Source organism: Clinocottus analis, unplaced genomic scaffold (assembly GCF_023055335.1).
Source record: "Clinocottus analis isolate CAN_PGR_092001 unplaced genomic scaffold, fCliAna1.0.p SCAF_52, whole genome shotgun sequence".
In the NCBI taxonomy this organism is placed as follows: domain Eukaryota; kingdom Metazoa; phylum Chordata; class Actinopteri; order Perciformes; family Cottidae; genus Clinocottus; species Clinocottus analis.
In genome coordinates, this window is record NW_027176210.1 from 7,501 (window position 1) to 22,500 (window position 15,000).

Below are 15,000 nucleotides of genomic sequence, written 5' to 3' on the forward strand. Positions count from 1 at the left end.
GCTGCCGCGCAAGGTAATTCTTACCCCGCTCGCTCTCCCCTATGTGCCGGCACAGTGCAGACAGAGGTTGTAAACATGGCGGCGGACGGGATGGTGCTCACCAACCACGACCATCAGACCCGAGTGGGGATTCTGACGGGTAAGGACGTGTTCAGTGAAATGCTACACGAGCCGCCGCTCGGCAGTGCACCGCCGAGGCGTTTCGCCGTCGGTTGCTCGTGCACGTCGGTGTCACGATACGAGCCGTCTGCGCTGCCGAGCGAGCTGTCGTTCTCCAGTGTGCTAAGCTAACCGGTTTCGTTGACTGTCATTGCTCGAACGTTAGCCGCTTTCCCCGTTTGACAGCTCGGGCAGATGTGGAGTTTGCTTAGTAGCGACGTCATTATGCATTCATGCGGGGAAGTGGTTCATGTACACGAGTACGTGGGCAGACTGGCTGTCCTATTCTGTGTTGTTCTACATCGCTGCACGACATTGTAGTGGTTTATTTTAATCGGCGTCAAGTGAGACAGTAGTAAGAAGAGCGCCTGGCGAGGACTTTCACAATCAGAGGGGCTATTCCTGTCGCGAGCCAGTGCTGCAATGAGCCTCTAACGAAGAGTGGCGCTTTTATTGTGAAAGCAGCACCACGTCCTTCCGCTGTGGCGCTGGCTGCTTGTTGCCAGCTTGACGCGAGGGACCGCTGTATTTCTCTTCCAGCAATGTACCGATACCGAGCCTACACCAGCTGCATTATTCATGTCCCTTTGCAGATCCGATGGGTCGGCCGCTAGTGAGGGTGCTCGTCGTTAACATGTATCTCATGGTTCCTTTGACGGCCATTTCGTTTGAGCTTAATGTCTGTCAGTTGTTTTTTAACCGTACTTGGAAATGTGCATTTCTGAATCATACATGGTGCGTTTGGCCGCTATTAAAAGCTCCTTGGAGACGGCAGGCCGCCTGCTGGAGCGCCCCTCCTCCTCCTGTTTGTGCGGGTTGTTTAGCAGCTTCCCTAATTAGCTCAGCTGATGTTTGTGTGTGTCGTGCAGGGGAGGACTGCGACCAGTACACTGTCGTGTGATGGTCACCAGTAGCCCCGCTGCCTCCTCGCCAGAGGCAGGTGTGTGCGTGTGCGCGCGCGTGTGTGCGTGGGGGGAGGGGAGGGGGGACGTGAGAATAATGCTAAGAGGATGCGCCCCAGCAGCTGGCTGGGAAGTCTGTCGTGGTTTTGATGAGCTAGCATCTCGGCTAGCGGCAGCTAACCCCTGCTGTCCGCACAGCCGCCCGCCACAACCCCTGTCACATGTTAACACACGTTCAGCCCGCTCGTGAGGGGGCGGGCTCTCTGGTGTTTACACGAGACGTTTTACACGTTTAGGTCATGTTTAGGGTCAAATATGCGGTGGTTCAGATTTGACGCAAGGCACTCTTAATGTCGCATCTGTGGAGCCAGAGGTGTCGGGATGTACAGCGTGTTGCTGGCCATGAACACAGCAGAGCAGTGGGTCCCCTCGTCTGGAGTCTCTGGTGGGTGAAGCCAGCATGAGGACAACCACAGAGATGAGATGTTTGGGCAGAAGGAGCACACAGTGCTGTGTTAAATGTAGATAAGATATATATATATATATATATATATATATATATATATATATATATATATATATATATATATATATATATATATATATTGGGGTCTGACCACTGATAAACGGCTAAAAATGGATGGATGGATGTAAATATACTTCCAATACACATGCGCATAAAGAGCCAAACCATCAGTTCGTTAATCCTACAACACATATTTTGTATGTATGCAAACCCAGATGCATCTTATCCCTTGGATGTCATCAAAAGAAGTACAACCACTCAAATAAGCGACAGCGTTGTACTGGATGATGGCCACTGTAGTTTAAAACATGTACAGATCAATGCAGCACACTCCTTCCTGTCACTGTACATACTCACGAGCATACTAAATGTCTATTAATCCGCTGCCAAAAATAGTTCCAAACTATATTTTCCTGTCAAATAGCATTTGTGGAAAACTACAGCGCTCAGCTGTTTCCAGAAATTACTTGGACAAATAATGATAATCTATATCTATCCAATATTGTCTGTCGTACTGTATTATTTAAAACATATATAAACTGTGGAAAGCAACTGCAATAATAGTGTATTTAGTACTAGTCAGCTGTCAATATTAATATCTCAGATACATCTGTATTGGTGTTTATGTTGACCAATAATAAACATCTATTTAATTATGTAGCACCAGAAACATCTGTTCTTAATTTGTCATCACTATCTTAATCACATAGTCTTTAAAGAGCACTGACAAGTTGATTTTCTCTGTACACAACCTGGTCCTGATTTAAAACATGAATTTGAGAGATCCTAAAATAAAATGTTTGAGTCGTGTGCTGTAACGTTTTGCTCTTTCAAAATAAATGGGAATGTCCCGAAATCGTGACCAACAAAAAAAGCTTCACAACAGTTTCCTAATTTCTCTTTGAGTTATTATCCGTCGTTGAGCGTTTACAAATCAGTTGGTGACATTTGTAATCTCAGCTGTTGGGGAGGAGACAGGCTTCAGACTGTGCCACACAGTGAGGATCTCACTATGCATCTATTGAGTTAGTACAGTATAATAAAGCCAGAGTAGTAATAAAACCATATACTGTGGAAGTCAGGGAGGCTCTTGGTTAAATCCACAGAAAAATCAGTCACAACTGCACAATGATGCAGCGTCCCTTTGTTCAGAACAAGTCCTCCCTGTGACGCCACACGGCTATAAGAGCTTAAGGTCTGTCTGAAGACCATGAGGAATGAGACAAGTGGTCAAAGTTGGTTTTGCTGGACTCCAGTATTCCCGCTCATTGCCCAGTGATCTTCCAGTGTGTCGTACAGAAAGTGTTTGATGCGTGTTAGTGTGTTCAGGTTGTATTCACCATGTGTTACAATCTGAACGATCAACTCTGCTACAGTCGGAGAGAATATTTAGAGTAACTTGTTCATCCTGTGATGTGAATATGTGTGCAAATGTAATGAAAGTCTGGTGAGGCGTCTCTTATGTTCAGCAAAATGTAGATTAACTTTTCAAAACGTAATTTTTACATTTAAATAGATATACTTTATGCTGTGTTCACACCGAACGCGTCAAGATTTCATGTAAAGTCAATGCAGAGCCGCGTGCGTGTTTCCCAGCGGGCAGCGCGTCAGACGCGTAGAAGCAGCGCGAACAGCCGTTGGTCGCGAGGCGAACTCGGGTCGACGCGCGTGTTGAAATTTCCCAACTCCGGAAGCAAAAACGCGTGAGTCATAGTTGCGTCAGCCAATCAGCGTTGAGATGGTCCGCTCGTCACCGCCGTCCTGCCGGTGCTGAACCAAACTGCTTCCTCCAGAAGGCGCTGACGGCGGCTTTATTCAGGCTGTTGTGGGACGAGGATACTATTATGAACCCAGACACCATGGAGGTGATGTTCATACGTTTTAGTGACTTCCACAACAAGTATAAAGCAGATCTAGTGGTTGTTTCATCTATAGTCCATAACGGAAAAGATCGTTCTTTTCAAGGAGAAAAGCGGCGGAGATAAGCCACGCCCCCTTTGTGGCGCCGCGGTTCTCTTGCTGCTTTTGGTGTGAACACTATTTCTGGACGCGCGTCGAGAAACTGTTTGACACGTTCGGTGTGATCGCACCATAAGATTGAAATGGATAGATTTTTAAAAAAAAAGTTTTACATTTTTTTGAAAAGGACCATTATTTTGTTTTTTCCTGCTAGTGTTGGATGAGAAAACGGCTACCACTCTAATTAATATCTGTCTGTTAAAGACATTGCTTCAGTCAGAAGCTGGTTAGCATAGCTAACTTAGCTAGCTAGCTTTCAGTTGAACCAGCTCATAACAGTGTGAAGCCTGGCTGCTTGCATAATAAGACCCACTGGACAGACGTCGCACAACACCGTGTTAGTCTCCACATTTCACACAAGTGGACCTGGACAATTAGGTTTGTTCAACAATTCATAATAGATATAATGCAATAAATGTATAAGTCATGGATTAGTAGAGAACCGCTGTTCAGAGGCTGTAAAAAAAACAACGTGTAACAATATTGTCCACATGCCATTTCCATTTTCAGTGTTCTCCATTCTCTCCGGTTTCCTTTGGAAAACTGTAAAAAAATTAATTAGACACCGAACTGCAAACGCCCTCAATTAAAATTCTGGGCAATAACATTAATTAAATGTACAGTGATAGATAGATACTTTATTAATCCCACAAGGAGACATAGTTCTGCTACAGAAGCATTTATAGTTACAGGTAAGTAATATTTGAAATATAAAACGCACAGCATGTACTACATTTATTGGAATAATATCAAATTAACAAACAAAACAACATACGTGAACTTCTATTGAAATGTCTCATTGGTATCATACAAGGGTCATTTTGTTGTTGCAGCCACCAGTCAGTGTTTATTTAGCTTCACACATCTGTCATGTGACCTGAACCTCTCTGTTCACTGTCATGTGACCTGAACCTCTCAGTTTCACTGTCATGTGACCTGAACCTCTCAGTTTCACTGTCATGTGACCTGAACCTCTCAGTTTCACTGTCATGTGACCTGAACCTCTCTGTTTCACTGTCATGTGACCTGAACCTCTGTTTCACTGTCATGTGACCTGAACCTCTCTGTTTCACTGTCATGTGACCTGAACCTCTGTTTCACTGTCATGTGACCTGAACCTCTGTTTCACTGTCATGTGACCTGAACCTCTCTGTTTCACTGTCATGTGACCTGAACCTCTCTGTTTCACTGTCATGTGACCTGAACCTCTCTGTTTCAGTCAGTGACAGCTGCTTCAAGAACCTGGCTGAGGATCGGAGTGGAGTCAACCTGAAGGACCTGGTGCATGATCCCTCACTGTGAGCAAACACACACAGACACGCACGCACACAGACACACACCCTGACACACACACAGACACATACAGACACACACAGTGAACGCTCTGATGGATATTTAGTAATCTTTTAAACATGAATGTAAAACATTATCTACATATGAACAAAAAACACAAATATATCTCTGACGCTCACACATATGACTGTTTGAATAAATGTAATAGAAATCCACATGTTTATGTGTTTAAAAGGATATTTTTTAGACTCCTCGACTTCATTCGCAAAAGGCATTTCTTTAAAGAGGGAGTCATCCGTAGCCAATCGGACGCCTCCCTCCGTTTCAGCCTCGTGAGCGTACATTCGAGGGTACAATTCAATGTGATCACAAAGTGTTTACATCTGCGACTGTGAACAGGAGGACGGTCATCACACTAACTACATACAGCTGCCCCGAGGTCAGAGGTCAACCTCGACATGGAGGCTGCTGCTGGTGCTCACAGGTGTAATTAATAACTATCTTGGTGTGAGAGTAATTATGTTAGAGTTATAAATGCTTGTATTCATAACTCCGACTGCAGCCGTGGAGCTTCACCACCAGACGTCATGTCGAGGTTGACCTCTGACCTCCTGGCAGCTGCTTGCAGTCGGTCTGGTGTCCATCCTTCTGTTCATGGCTGCAGACGCTCTGTGTGATCACATGAAATCATACTTTTAAATCTTGCTGAAAAAAATAACATTTGTGAATGTAAAAAAATTGCAAATACATCTTAAAAGATATATTGTCTATAACATTTATTTAAATTGTTAATGTATGCATTGGAAACACAATTGTGAGCCCTATTTTTATTTATTTTTTATATTTTTGTACAAATGATGTACGGCCATTCAAATATGAATCACAAAATACATTTGTGAATCCCTCTGTGTGCATCCAGTAATACTAAGACTGATCTGACCCCGTAGTCTGTGACACACACACACACACACACACACACACACACTCTCTGACGCATAAAGTGCACACATGCGCTGACGTCACCCTCACTCAGTATTTGTCGCCCCCTGCAGGCTCGGAGGAGTCATAGCGGCCTACAAGATAGTTCCAGATGAGATTGATGAAATCAAGGTACGTGTCGTCGCCTCGAGCTCGCTAGCGATCCCATCACTCCCAGTTTTACGAGACAAAGCAATATGAGGGGAAGACTGGACTCACACACTTTCCCACTGGCACTTTGAATCTGTCGGAGAAGAAGACGCACTCGAGATACAATATGATCCTGAATGGAAGTGTCTTCATCCACTGCAGCTGCCTCCAGGGAAAGAGGATGCTTTGTGTAGTTGTAAACTGTGTGTTTGTGTGTCACATGTTCACAGGATACTCTTTTGGAGTGGTGCGATGAACAGCAGCTGAATCTCATTCTCACTACCGGAGGAACCGGATTTGCACCACGAGATGTAACACCTGAGGTACAAACGCACAGAGCCCCGCCTGCATCGCTTAAAAGCACATAAAACTAAATGTACAAAATGGATTCAAGCAGACGTCGCGCTATTGCCCTTGCTGTGTTGTGGGATGAGGAAGCCCCAAAAAAGAAAAAAAGAGTATGGCGAATACCAGCATCTATTCCATGAGTTGTGTCTGGATGACGAGAGCTTTCAGTCCTTCAGCTGAGCAGCAGAGCCGTGTTTCCATCTAGAATTGTAAAGCTCTTTTTTAAATACCGCTAATGTTAGCGCCTCGTCAGAGGTTGTCATTTCCTTTTGAATTCCCCGCTGTTTATACCACACGAAGACAGAAAGGAATAAAGCCCGCCTCTCGCTTGATTGGCTGCTCGGGCCGAGCGTGACTGATGATATTTGAAGCTCGTCGGAAATACACTAGAAAAAGGCGAAGCGCAGCGTTTAAAAGGCGACGCGCAGCGTTTAAAAGGCGAAGCGCAGCGTTTAAAAGGCGACGCGCAGCGTTTAAAAGGCGACGCACAGCGTTTAAAAGGCGCATCAAAGGCCGTACCAGAGGAAAACAAAACAATGGTTTATCTAGCGACGCGTTTTTGAGAGTCGCGTCTGGTGTGATTGGCCCCTCAGAGACTAAACTAGCGAGCCCTGTCTGGCAATGAACTGAAAGCACCGCTTGAAACAAGTCAAGAGCAGACTCCCATGTCTTCAGCCAGCTGAGACCGGCTGCTCTGTGTTGCAGGCCACCAGAGAGGTGATCGAGCGGGAGGCTCCGGGGATGGCGCTCGCCATGCTGATGGGATCGCTCAACGTGACGCCGCTCGGCATGCTGTCCAGGTGAAGACCTGATGCTTCCTCTGCTGCTGTTGGTCCGCTGCACCAGGACGCTGCTAATCTGTTCAGTTCTGACCAGACGAGTGTGTGTGTGTGGTTCCCTGTCCCGCTCTCATCTGCTCCCTGCTTGCTTCCTCCCTGCAGGCCGGTGTGTGGTATCCGTGGTAAGACCCTGATCATCAACCTGCCGGGGAGCAAGAAGGGCTCTCAGGTGAGATGCTGTGCTTCATGACCTCTGCTAGAGTCCTACACATGCTTACTCATGGAATGAATAAGCATATCTAGACTCACTATTACATTAACTTTAAAATATATTGCACATTGTCCACTGTGTCTCGTTTGACACTCGTTACGGCCCCGCTGACGGCGCTTATTGAACCATAACAATAACTTTATACCACCAAACACTTCAATGTCTCTTCTCCTCCTCATCTAGTTCTTTGTTCTCACCTTTAAATTCTCTGGTTTGCTCTTTCACACTCAACATACCATCGCACCCAAAAGTTATTAAAATTCAAAGTAATTTGACCAGTGTGTGGCAGTGACGTGGTACGTCATCATCATCGCTAAACAGAAGGTCCTTCCTGACTAAATATAGTGAATAGCTCCATTCAAGAAGGTGTTGCAGCATCAACTGTTCACTTTTTTAATTTATCTTTTTAAAGTGGCTGTTTTCAGTGAAAAAGCTCCAAAAAACAAGCGTTCCCTTCCTGTCAGCATGTTAAAGCAAATATATATATATATATATATATATATATATATATATATATATATATATATATATATATATATGTATGTATGTATGTATGTATGTATGTATGTATGTATGTATGTATGTATGTATGTATATATATATATATATATATATATATATGTATATGTATATAAATATATGTATATAAATATTTATACCTATATTTCTATATTAATAAATACTGTTAAGTTTTAATTAAGAACGTGCGGCGCGACAACAGTCCAATGTTCCAAAGTGCTCCGGACTTGAACTCGTGGTTGTTTCCTCCAGGAGTGTTTTCAGTTCATCCTGCCCGCTCTGCCCCACGCCATCGACCTGCTGCGCGAGGCCGTGGTCAGGGTGAACTCCACGCACGCCGCCCTGGAGCAGCTGCCCTCGCCCTCCCCCCTGCTGGCCAACACGCACATCGACGCACACATCAACATGCACACCATGGAGCGCGGCACCCAGTGCGAGGACGAGGACGACGAGGAGGACGAGGAGGAGGAGGAGGAAAGGAGGCGGGGGCCGCATGTGCACAACCACCACCACCACCACCACCACCAGCACGGCTCCTCCCACATCACCGCAGCTGCCATCGCTGCCAAGGTAACGCCAGGACCGGGGCTGCTGCCGCCGGAGACTTGACGGATGAAACTTTGATGATCCCTGTGGGGAAAGTGGGTCATTGCAGCAGCACGGTGCTGGACTGCAAGGCTGCAAAAACATCACTTATTAGTAACACAATAAGTAAGCAGCAGGGCATTTCAGAACATCTGAAACGTTGTTCCCACCATGATGGACACATAAAAGTCTCGTCTGGGTCAAGCTGAGGAAAGCTGCTGTTGGAAGCTTCAGTTTATGTTCTAACATACTTGAATAATAACCACTTTAAATATAAAACTATATGATAACTTTTGTTAATCGGTTGTGGAAAAAAACACATGGCGTCAGCCGTAATCCAAGACGGCAACGGCAGAACTGCTTGTCTCCAGGCTTCGTTTCAGGTGACATCACGGTGACCTCGTCCAGGTTGATGCCATCATCCAGATGATGCATCAAGATACAGATCTCACAGTTCAAATGCTGGAATATCTTTGACGTGGAGTTAACTGGTAGCTGTCAAAAGAGTAGTTGATATTTAGAAGTGTGTTGATGGAGCAGCTGTTACAGGAAAATGTCCACTTTTTGTCAAGTCATTTATCAACCAGCAGTGCATTCCATCTCATTCACCTGTCTGTTTTTGGGGACACCCATCTGTGTGTGTGTGTGTGTGTGTGTGTGTGCATGTGTGTGTGTGTGTGTGTGTGTGTCCATCAGACAAGCTATGCTGCGGTCATGGCTAAGGGCGGTCCCTACGTGCTGGGCAACACGCCTGCCCCGCCCTCTCATTTCACCTGCTCCTGTTCCCATGACCAGCAGGTGAGACACGCCCACACCTCTCCTCCCCCTCTCATTGGTCACTTCATCGTGTCGTCCTGCACGACCCTGTTCTTTACACATGGATAACCAGCCTTTCTATGAACTGTTTAATATGTATCTGGAGCTTTAAGCAGAAGAAGCTTCAATGACCCTGTTGTACAGAACCTGCAGCAACAGGACGTCAGACTTGCTAAGCTAGCACGAGAAAGCTGACGTTCAGCGTCTTAAGAGACAGATGTTTATCTCAGGAGCTAATGGAGACAAAAAGAAGTGATTTTATTTTAGTGGATACAAACATGTCTCAACACGTTTCAACAGGAACAACATAAACAGTTTGTTCAGTAGTAAGGGTCCCTGTGAGGGACAAACCACTCCTTCTTTGGTCCATGTTCAGTAGTAAGGGTCCCTGTGAGGGACAAACCACTCCTTCTTTGGTCCGTGTTCAGTAGTAAGGGTCCCTGTGAGGGACAAACCACTCCTTCTTTGGTCCATGTTCAGTAGTAAGGGTCCCTGTGAGGGACAAACCACTCCTTCTTTGGTCCATGTTCAGTAGTAAGGGTCCCTGTGAGGGACAAACCACTCCTTCTTTGGTCCATGTTCAGTAGTAAGGGTCCCTGTGAGGGACAAACCACTCCTTCTTTGGTCCATGTTCAGTAGTAAGGGTCCCTGTGAGGGACAAACCACTCCTTCTTTGGTCCATGTTCAGTAGTAAGGGTCCCTGTGAGGGACAAACCACTCCTTCTTTGGTCCATGTTCAGTAGTAAGGGTCCCTGTGAGGGACAAACCACTCCTTCTTTGGTCCATGTTCAGTAGTAAGGGTCCCTGTGAGGGACAAACCACTCCTTCTTTGGTCCATGTTCAGTAGTAAGGGTCACTGTGAGGGACAAACCACTCCTTCTTTGGTCCATGTTCAGTAGTAAGGGTCCCTGTGAGGGACAAACCACTCCTTCTTTGGTCCATGTTCAGTAGTAAGGGTCCCTGTGAGGGACAAACCACTCCTTCTTTTGTAATAATAATTGCTTTGTATTAATATATAACATCATGTTGGTCTGCATTAGTTCAACCATCGTTTATAAAAGCAGTTTGTCGGTGTGATGGCTCTTTACTTTACCACCTGGGAAAAATAGCTTTATGTATTTGAAGAACAAGTGGACAAATACTGTGTCCGTTTTTGTCTCCGTGGCGCTTCATTGTGAGAACAGACCACAGAGCCGTGCTGCTTGTTTGACTCAAATATGAAACATGGATGATTTCCATTTCATGTTCTCATAAATTTTCAGAAAGAAATATGAATGAAATTAAAAGATAAAGTACTCTGTTTGTTTGCAGATCAGTTTGCATTCCCTAAAACCAAGTGCCATGTATGCACACACTCTTTGACTTAGCTGTGTGTGTGTGTTTGCTTGTGTGCGTGTGTGTGTAGATCCCGGACTCTATCATTTCGCGAGGCGTTCAGGTGCTTCCTCGAGATTCCGCCTCTTTAAGCTCCACCCCTTCCGAGTCACCACGGGCAACACAGGCCACCTCCCGCCTTTCCACCGCCTCATGCCCGACACCCAAGGTACACACACACACACACACACACACACACACACACACGCATGAGATAAGCTATAAGAATCTCTGAAAATAAAATAAAAATTAAAAAAAATATTTGCATGAAGTTTTTACATGAATTTTTTCGTAGGCTTTTATTTTGAAACATGAGCACAGCAGGTGTTGTCTTTCATCGACGATAAACTTAACACAGATTTAAAATCTCTAAATTAGAAGATGACAACAGTGTTTGTGTGAAACAGGAAGTGAAGACACGACTCATTAGGGCCAGTTGACCAAGTTATCACACGTACTCAGGTTTTTAACTGTCCTTTTATTGTCAGGACCACACATGTCTACTATTTGAATTATGGCTTTATTCAAGAATTTGTATTCAATGGAAACCACGGTTATTAACTTTTAAACCAAGAACTGAGTGAGTTCTGAATGATTTATCTGGAGAAGGTGAAATGTCATCACAGGTTTTACAAACTGTTTTGATAACGCTGTGCGAGAGGAGCCTCCACTGAGACATGGACACTGGGAGCCTGTAAGGGACAGATTTAGACCAATCAAACCTGGCCTGAGCATCTCAGCCAGAGCCTCGTGCGTGTCCATGTCCTGTGTGTTAAACGTTTAATACAACATGACAGCCTTCGGCCAGACTTTCCTGTTATGGAGGAGAGGCGCTGGAATCTCCCCTTCCAGATATTTGCATCAAACAATGACCAAATATAACATAACTGTCTCATCTCTCTGCAGGTTCAGTCACGATGTGGCAGTAATGAGAACATTCTGAGAGCCAGTAAGTTCTGTGAGTGAGTGAGTGAGTGAGTGAGTGAGTGAGTGAGTGAGTGAGTGAGTGATTTACATGCCAGCGTTGCGACAGCAACTTACATCTGTGTTTGAATGTTTAAATGTTCTGGTATTGTTTACAGTAACAGATTCTGTGTGTGTGTGTGTGTGTGTGTGTGTGTGTGTGTGTGTGTGTGTGTGTGTGCGTGTGTGTGTGTGTGTGTGCGTGTGTGTGTGTGTGCAGGCCACAGTGCGGTGGACATCAGCAAGGTGGCACGTCGTCATCGCATGTCTCCGTTCCCGTTGACGTCGATGGACAAAGCCTTCATCACTGTTCTAGAGATGACGGCTATTCTGGGAATTGAAGTCATTAACTACAGAGGTGTGTGTGTGTGTGTGTGTGTGTGTGTGTGTGTGTGTGTACTGTAGGTATTTGCATCTGTTGTTGGTAATAGTTGTAGCACTGTGCACTAAACCGACATGCCGCGCTCCTTCCTGCAGACGGGTTGGGTCGAGTGCTCGCTCAGGACATCTATGCCAAAGACAACCTTCCTCCATTCCCCGCTTCTGTGAAAGACGGCTACGCTGTTCGAGGTGAGGCACTCGTGCTGCTTCTCCCACGCAGCGTCCGCTGACCTGGGGACACCGGTGGAACACGGGATCCATGACAGTGCTGTTCAATGTGACCTGGCTGCATCCGTCCATGCATTCACGTCTTGGCATTGAATGGGTTGCACCGTTGTGCATGTAAACTGTCCGTGCTCTAGTTCCATGGGTCCCGCGTTCCACCATGCGACCTCCTCCCATGCAGCCCAACACGTCATCTTTCCTTCAGCAGTCAGAACATGTCCCTCTCCACAATAGCCCACTAGAGCTGACCCTACGGCTCTGCGGGCTCTGGACTGTCTCCAGTACCACCGACGCCGCTGCGCCGCCACAAGTATCTCCTGTCTTACCTTTTATTTTCCGTTATGAAACTAATCAACACGGTTGTCGTTGACCCGCAGCTGCCGACGGCCCCGGAGATCGCTTCATCATGGGAGAATCACAGGCTGGACAACAGGTGAGCTACTCATACTCTGTTGGTATTGTTGCAGTGCAGAGTAACACAAGCCAGTAGCGTTGGTGTGCTCGAGCAGTACGAGTTCCAGCACCGCTCACTACACAACTATTGGCACTTCTGCGTGTTCAAACCCCTGAAGCTGCATGAAGCAGGGTGAGGAACACCACTTTAACATGTACTGTGATGCTGAGGGTGCTACTGCCCGTGTGTGTGTGTGTGTGTGTGTGTGTGTGTGTGTGGGTGTGTGAGAGTAATCGCACTCTCGGCCGCTCACATCGTCGTGTCGAGGCCGGGAAACGACGGAGCCGATCGTATCAAAGCATGACGACAAACGGAGAGAGCCTCTCCAGGGAAATCCCTTCTTCTTGTGTGAAAACATGAGATCTTAAAAGTCTGATCGTCACTGAATTTTCATTCCAAATCACATTCCTGATTCAACGTGTGTGTGTGCAGCCCACACACACCGTGATGCCGGGTCAGGTGATGAGGGTGACGACCGGGGCTCCGATTCCTTGCGGCGCCGACGCCGTGGTCCAGGTGGAGGACACGGAGCTGCTGAGGGAGTCTGAGGATGTGAGTACACGAGCGGAGGCCGCTCCCTCCGTCAGGTGTAACCGCGTATGTGTTGTTGTTGTTGTTGTTGTTGTTGTCGTCAGCGGGCGTGGCGATATTGAGTCTGGCTTGTTGCAGGGCACAGAGGAGCTGGAGGTGAGGATCATGGTGCAGGCCCGGCCCGGACAGGACATCAGGTAAAGTGGAGACCTTGAGCCTGATGCAACTGTGGATTCCCCCAGTGGGTCGTTGCAGTGGTGGAACATGTGGACCGTTCCATTCTGGCTCCATGGGGGCGCTGAATGTCTGATTTCACATAGAATTGCTTGGTATCTCCCAATAAGTCACAATGTACGGCCTATTTAGGTCATCTAATTAATAACACCTGGTCATAGAATGAAAAGTAAGTTGTGCTTTTCAATCATCCGCTTCGAGCTTTTGCATAGATCCAAATGAATGGCGCCACCGGAGCAGCATCTCGCCTCAGCAGGGCTGAAATAACAACCGCATGAGGCGACTGTGTCGCCACCAAACTATGCTTCTGTTAGTCAGCAAAATGTTTCTAGTATTTATGATCGATGAAGTCTTTGTCAGATCAGCGTAGAAGCAGCTGTCTGTCGACCGCTCTGTTCCACCAGCTTACTCTGATCTAACGCGTGTGTGTGTGTCTGCACAGGCCCATAGGTCATGACATCAGGCGAGGGGAGTGCGTGTTGTCCAAAGGGACACACATGGGCCCGTCAGAGATCGGCCTGCTGGCTACAGTGGGCGTGACCGAGGTCAGCGTGCACAAGTTCCCCGTGGTGGCCATCATGTCCACCGGAAACGAGGTACGCACACACGATCAGGAGGATGCACGCAGGCTCGGCGTTAACATGTTGGCGTCACATCTTCTTCTGCGCTTGTGTTTGTGTGTAGCTGTTAAATCCAGAGGATGACCTCCACCCAGGGAAAATCCGAGACTCCAACCGCTCCACCCTGCTGTCCACCATCCAGGAGCACGGGTATCCCACCATCAACCTGGGCATCGTGGGAGACAAGTGAGACCTTCTAGCCCGACACACAAACACATGTGACACATGAGCCATTTTGACCAAGAAAGAATATATTGAAATTAACACAATTAAAAAAAACATAGTTTGCAGTATGCAAAGTGCTGTGCTTCAGCGTTTGGGCTGTGAGGTGAGTATCATGTCATCTCCTTTCGGTCATAGAGATGATGGAGTACACATCCAACACGTGTTCTCTCTTCATTCACGGCTCCAGCACATTCTCAGGCAGCTTGAAACAAACTGATAAACTATTGTAGTTGTGTACCTCTGTACCTGGTGAACTGCCCTCTGGGAAATGTAGGGAATACAAACCGTAGCAGACTGAAGATGGTGTGCTGAAAAGGATAAAAAATTCAAATTATTCATTTTATTTTCTTCTTCAAAATAACTAATACTATGATTTTCCAACAGGTGGAGTTTTCTTTCATTGAGTTTCACTGAGTTGATCTGAATGAAGGAGACAGAGTGAAACACAATGAATCCCATTTACAGGTCCAGTTCCTGAAAACTGCGTCCTTCACTTCCCATAATGCCACTTGGTTATGTTTTGTTTGTCAGAACCGCTTTGCCAGGTGCACACTCACACCTTCCCAGTTGCACATGTGCAGGTTGTAACGCAGGCTTTCCATCAGTGCTGTGGCTCTGCTGCACGCGGCCTGCAGAAGATGCTGCAGC

General features: G+C 46.4%; 1 protein-coding gene across 2 annotated transcripts in view; it reads left to right on the top strand.

Annotated features, from left to right (window-relative positions):
* Positions 1-13: 13 nt before the first annotated feature.
* Positions 14-15,000, top strand: part of LOC137803297 (gephyrin-like) — a 23,604-nt gene continuing 8,617 nt past the window's right edge. The window contains exons 1-17 of one of the 2 annotated variants that reach the window (XM_068601601.1): positions 14-139; positions 4,826-4,904; positions 5,952-6,009; positions 6,258-6,350; positions 7,081-7,175; positions 7,317-7,383; positions 8,197-8,514; positions 9,226-9,327; positions 10,751-10,888; positions 11,626-11,668; positions 11,903-12,040; positions 12,160-12,252; positions 12,666-12,721; positions 13,175-13,294; positions 13,412-13,470; positions 13,950-14,103; positions 14,192-14,313. In XM_068601601.1, the coding sequence (XP_068457702.1) occupies positions 76-139; positions 4,826-4,904; positions 5,952-6,009; positions 6,258-6,350; positions 7,081-7,175; positions 7,317-7,383; positions 8,197-8,514; positions 9,226-9,327; positions 10,751-10,888; positions 11,626-11,668; positions 11,903-12,040; positions 12,160-12,252; positions 12,666-12,721; positions 13,175-13,294; positions 13,412-13,470; positions 13,950-14,103; positions 14,192-14,313 (1,799 nt within the window). In that variant the 5' untranslated portion in view covers positions 14-75. The remainder of the gene's footprint in view (positions 140-4,825; positions 4,905-5,951; positions 6,010-6,257; positions 6,351-7,080; positions 7,176-7,316; positions 7,384-8,196; positions 8,515-9,225; positions 9,328-10,750; positions 10,889-11,625; positions 11,669-11,902; positions 12,041-12,159; positions 12,253-12,665; positions 12,722-13,174; positions 13,295-13,411; positions 13,471-13,949; positions 14,104-14,191; positions 14,314-15,000) is intronic. The other variant, XM_068601602.1, reaches the window with a different exon arrangement.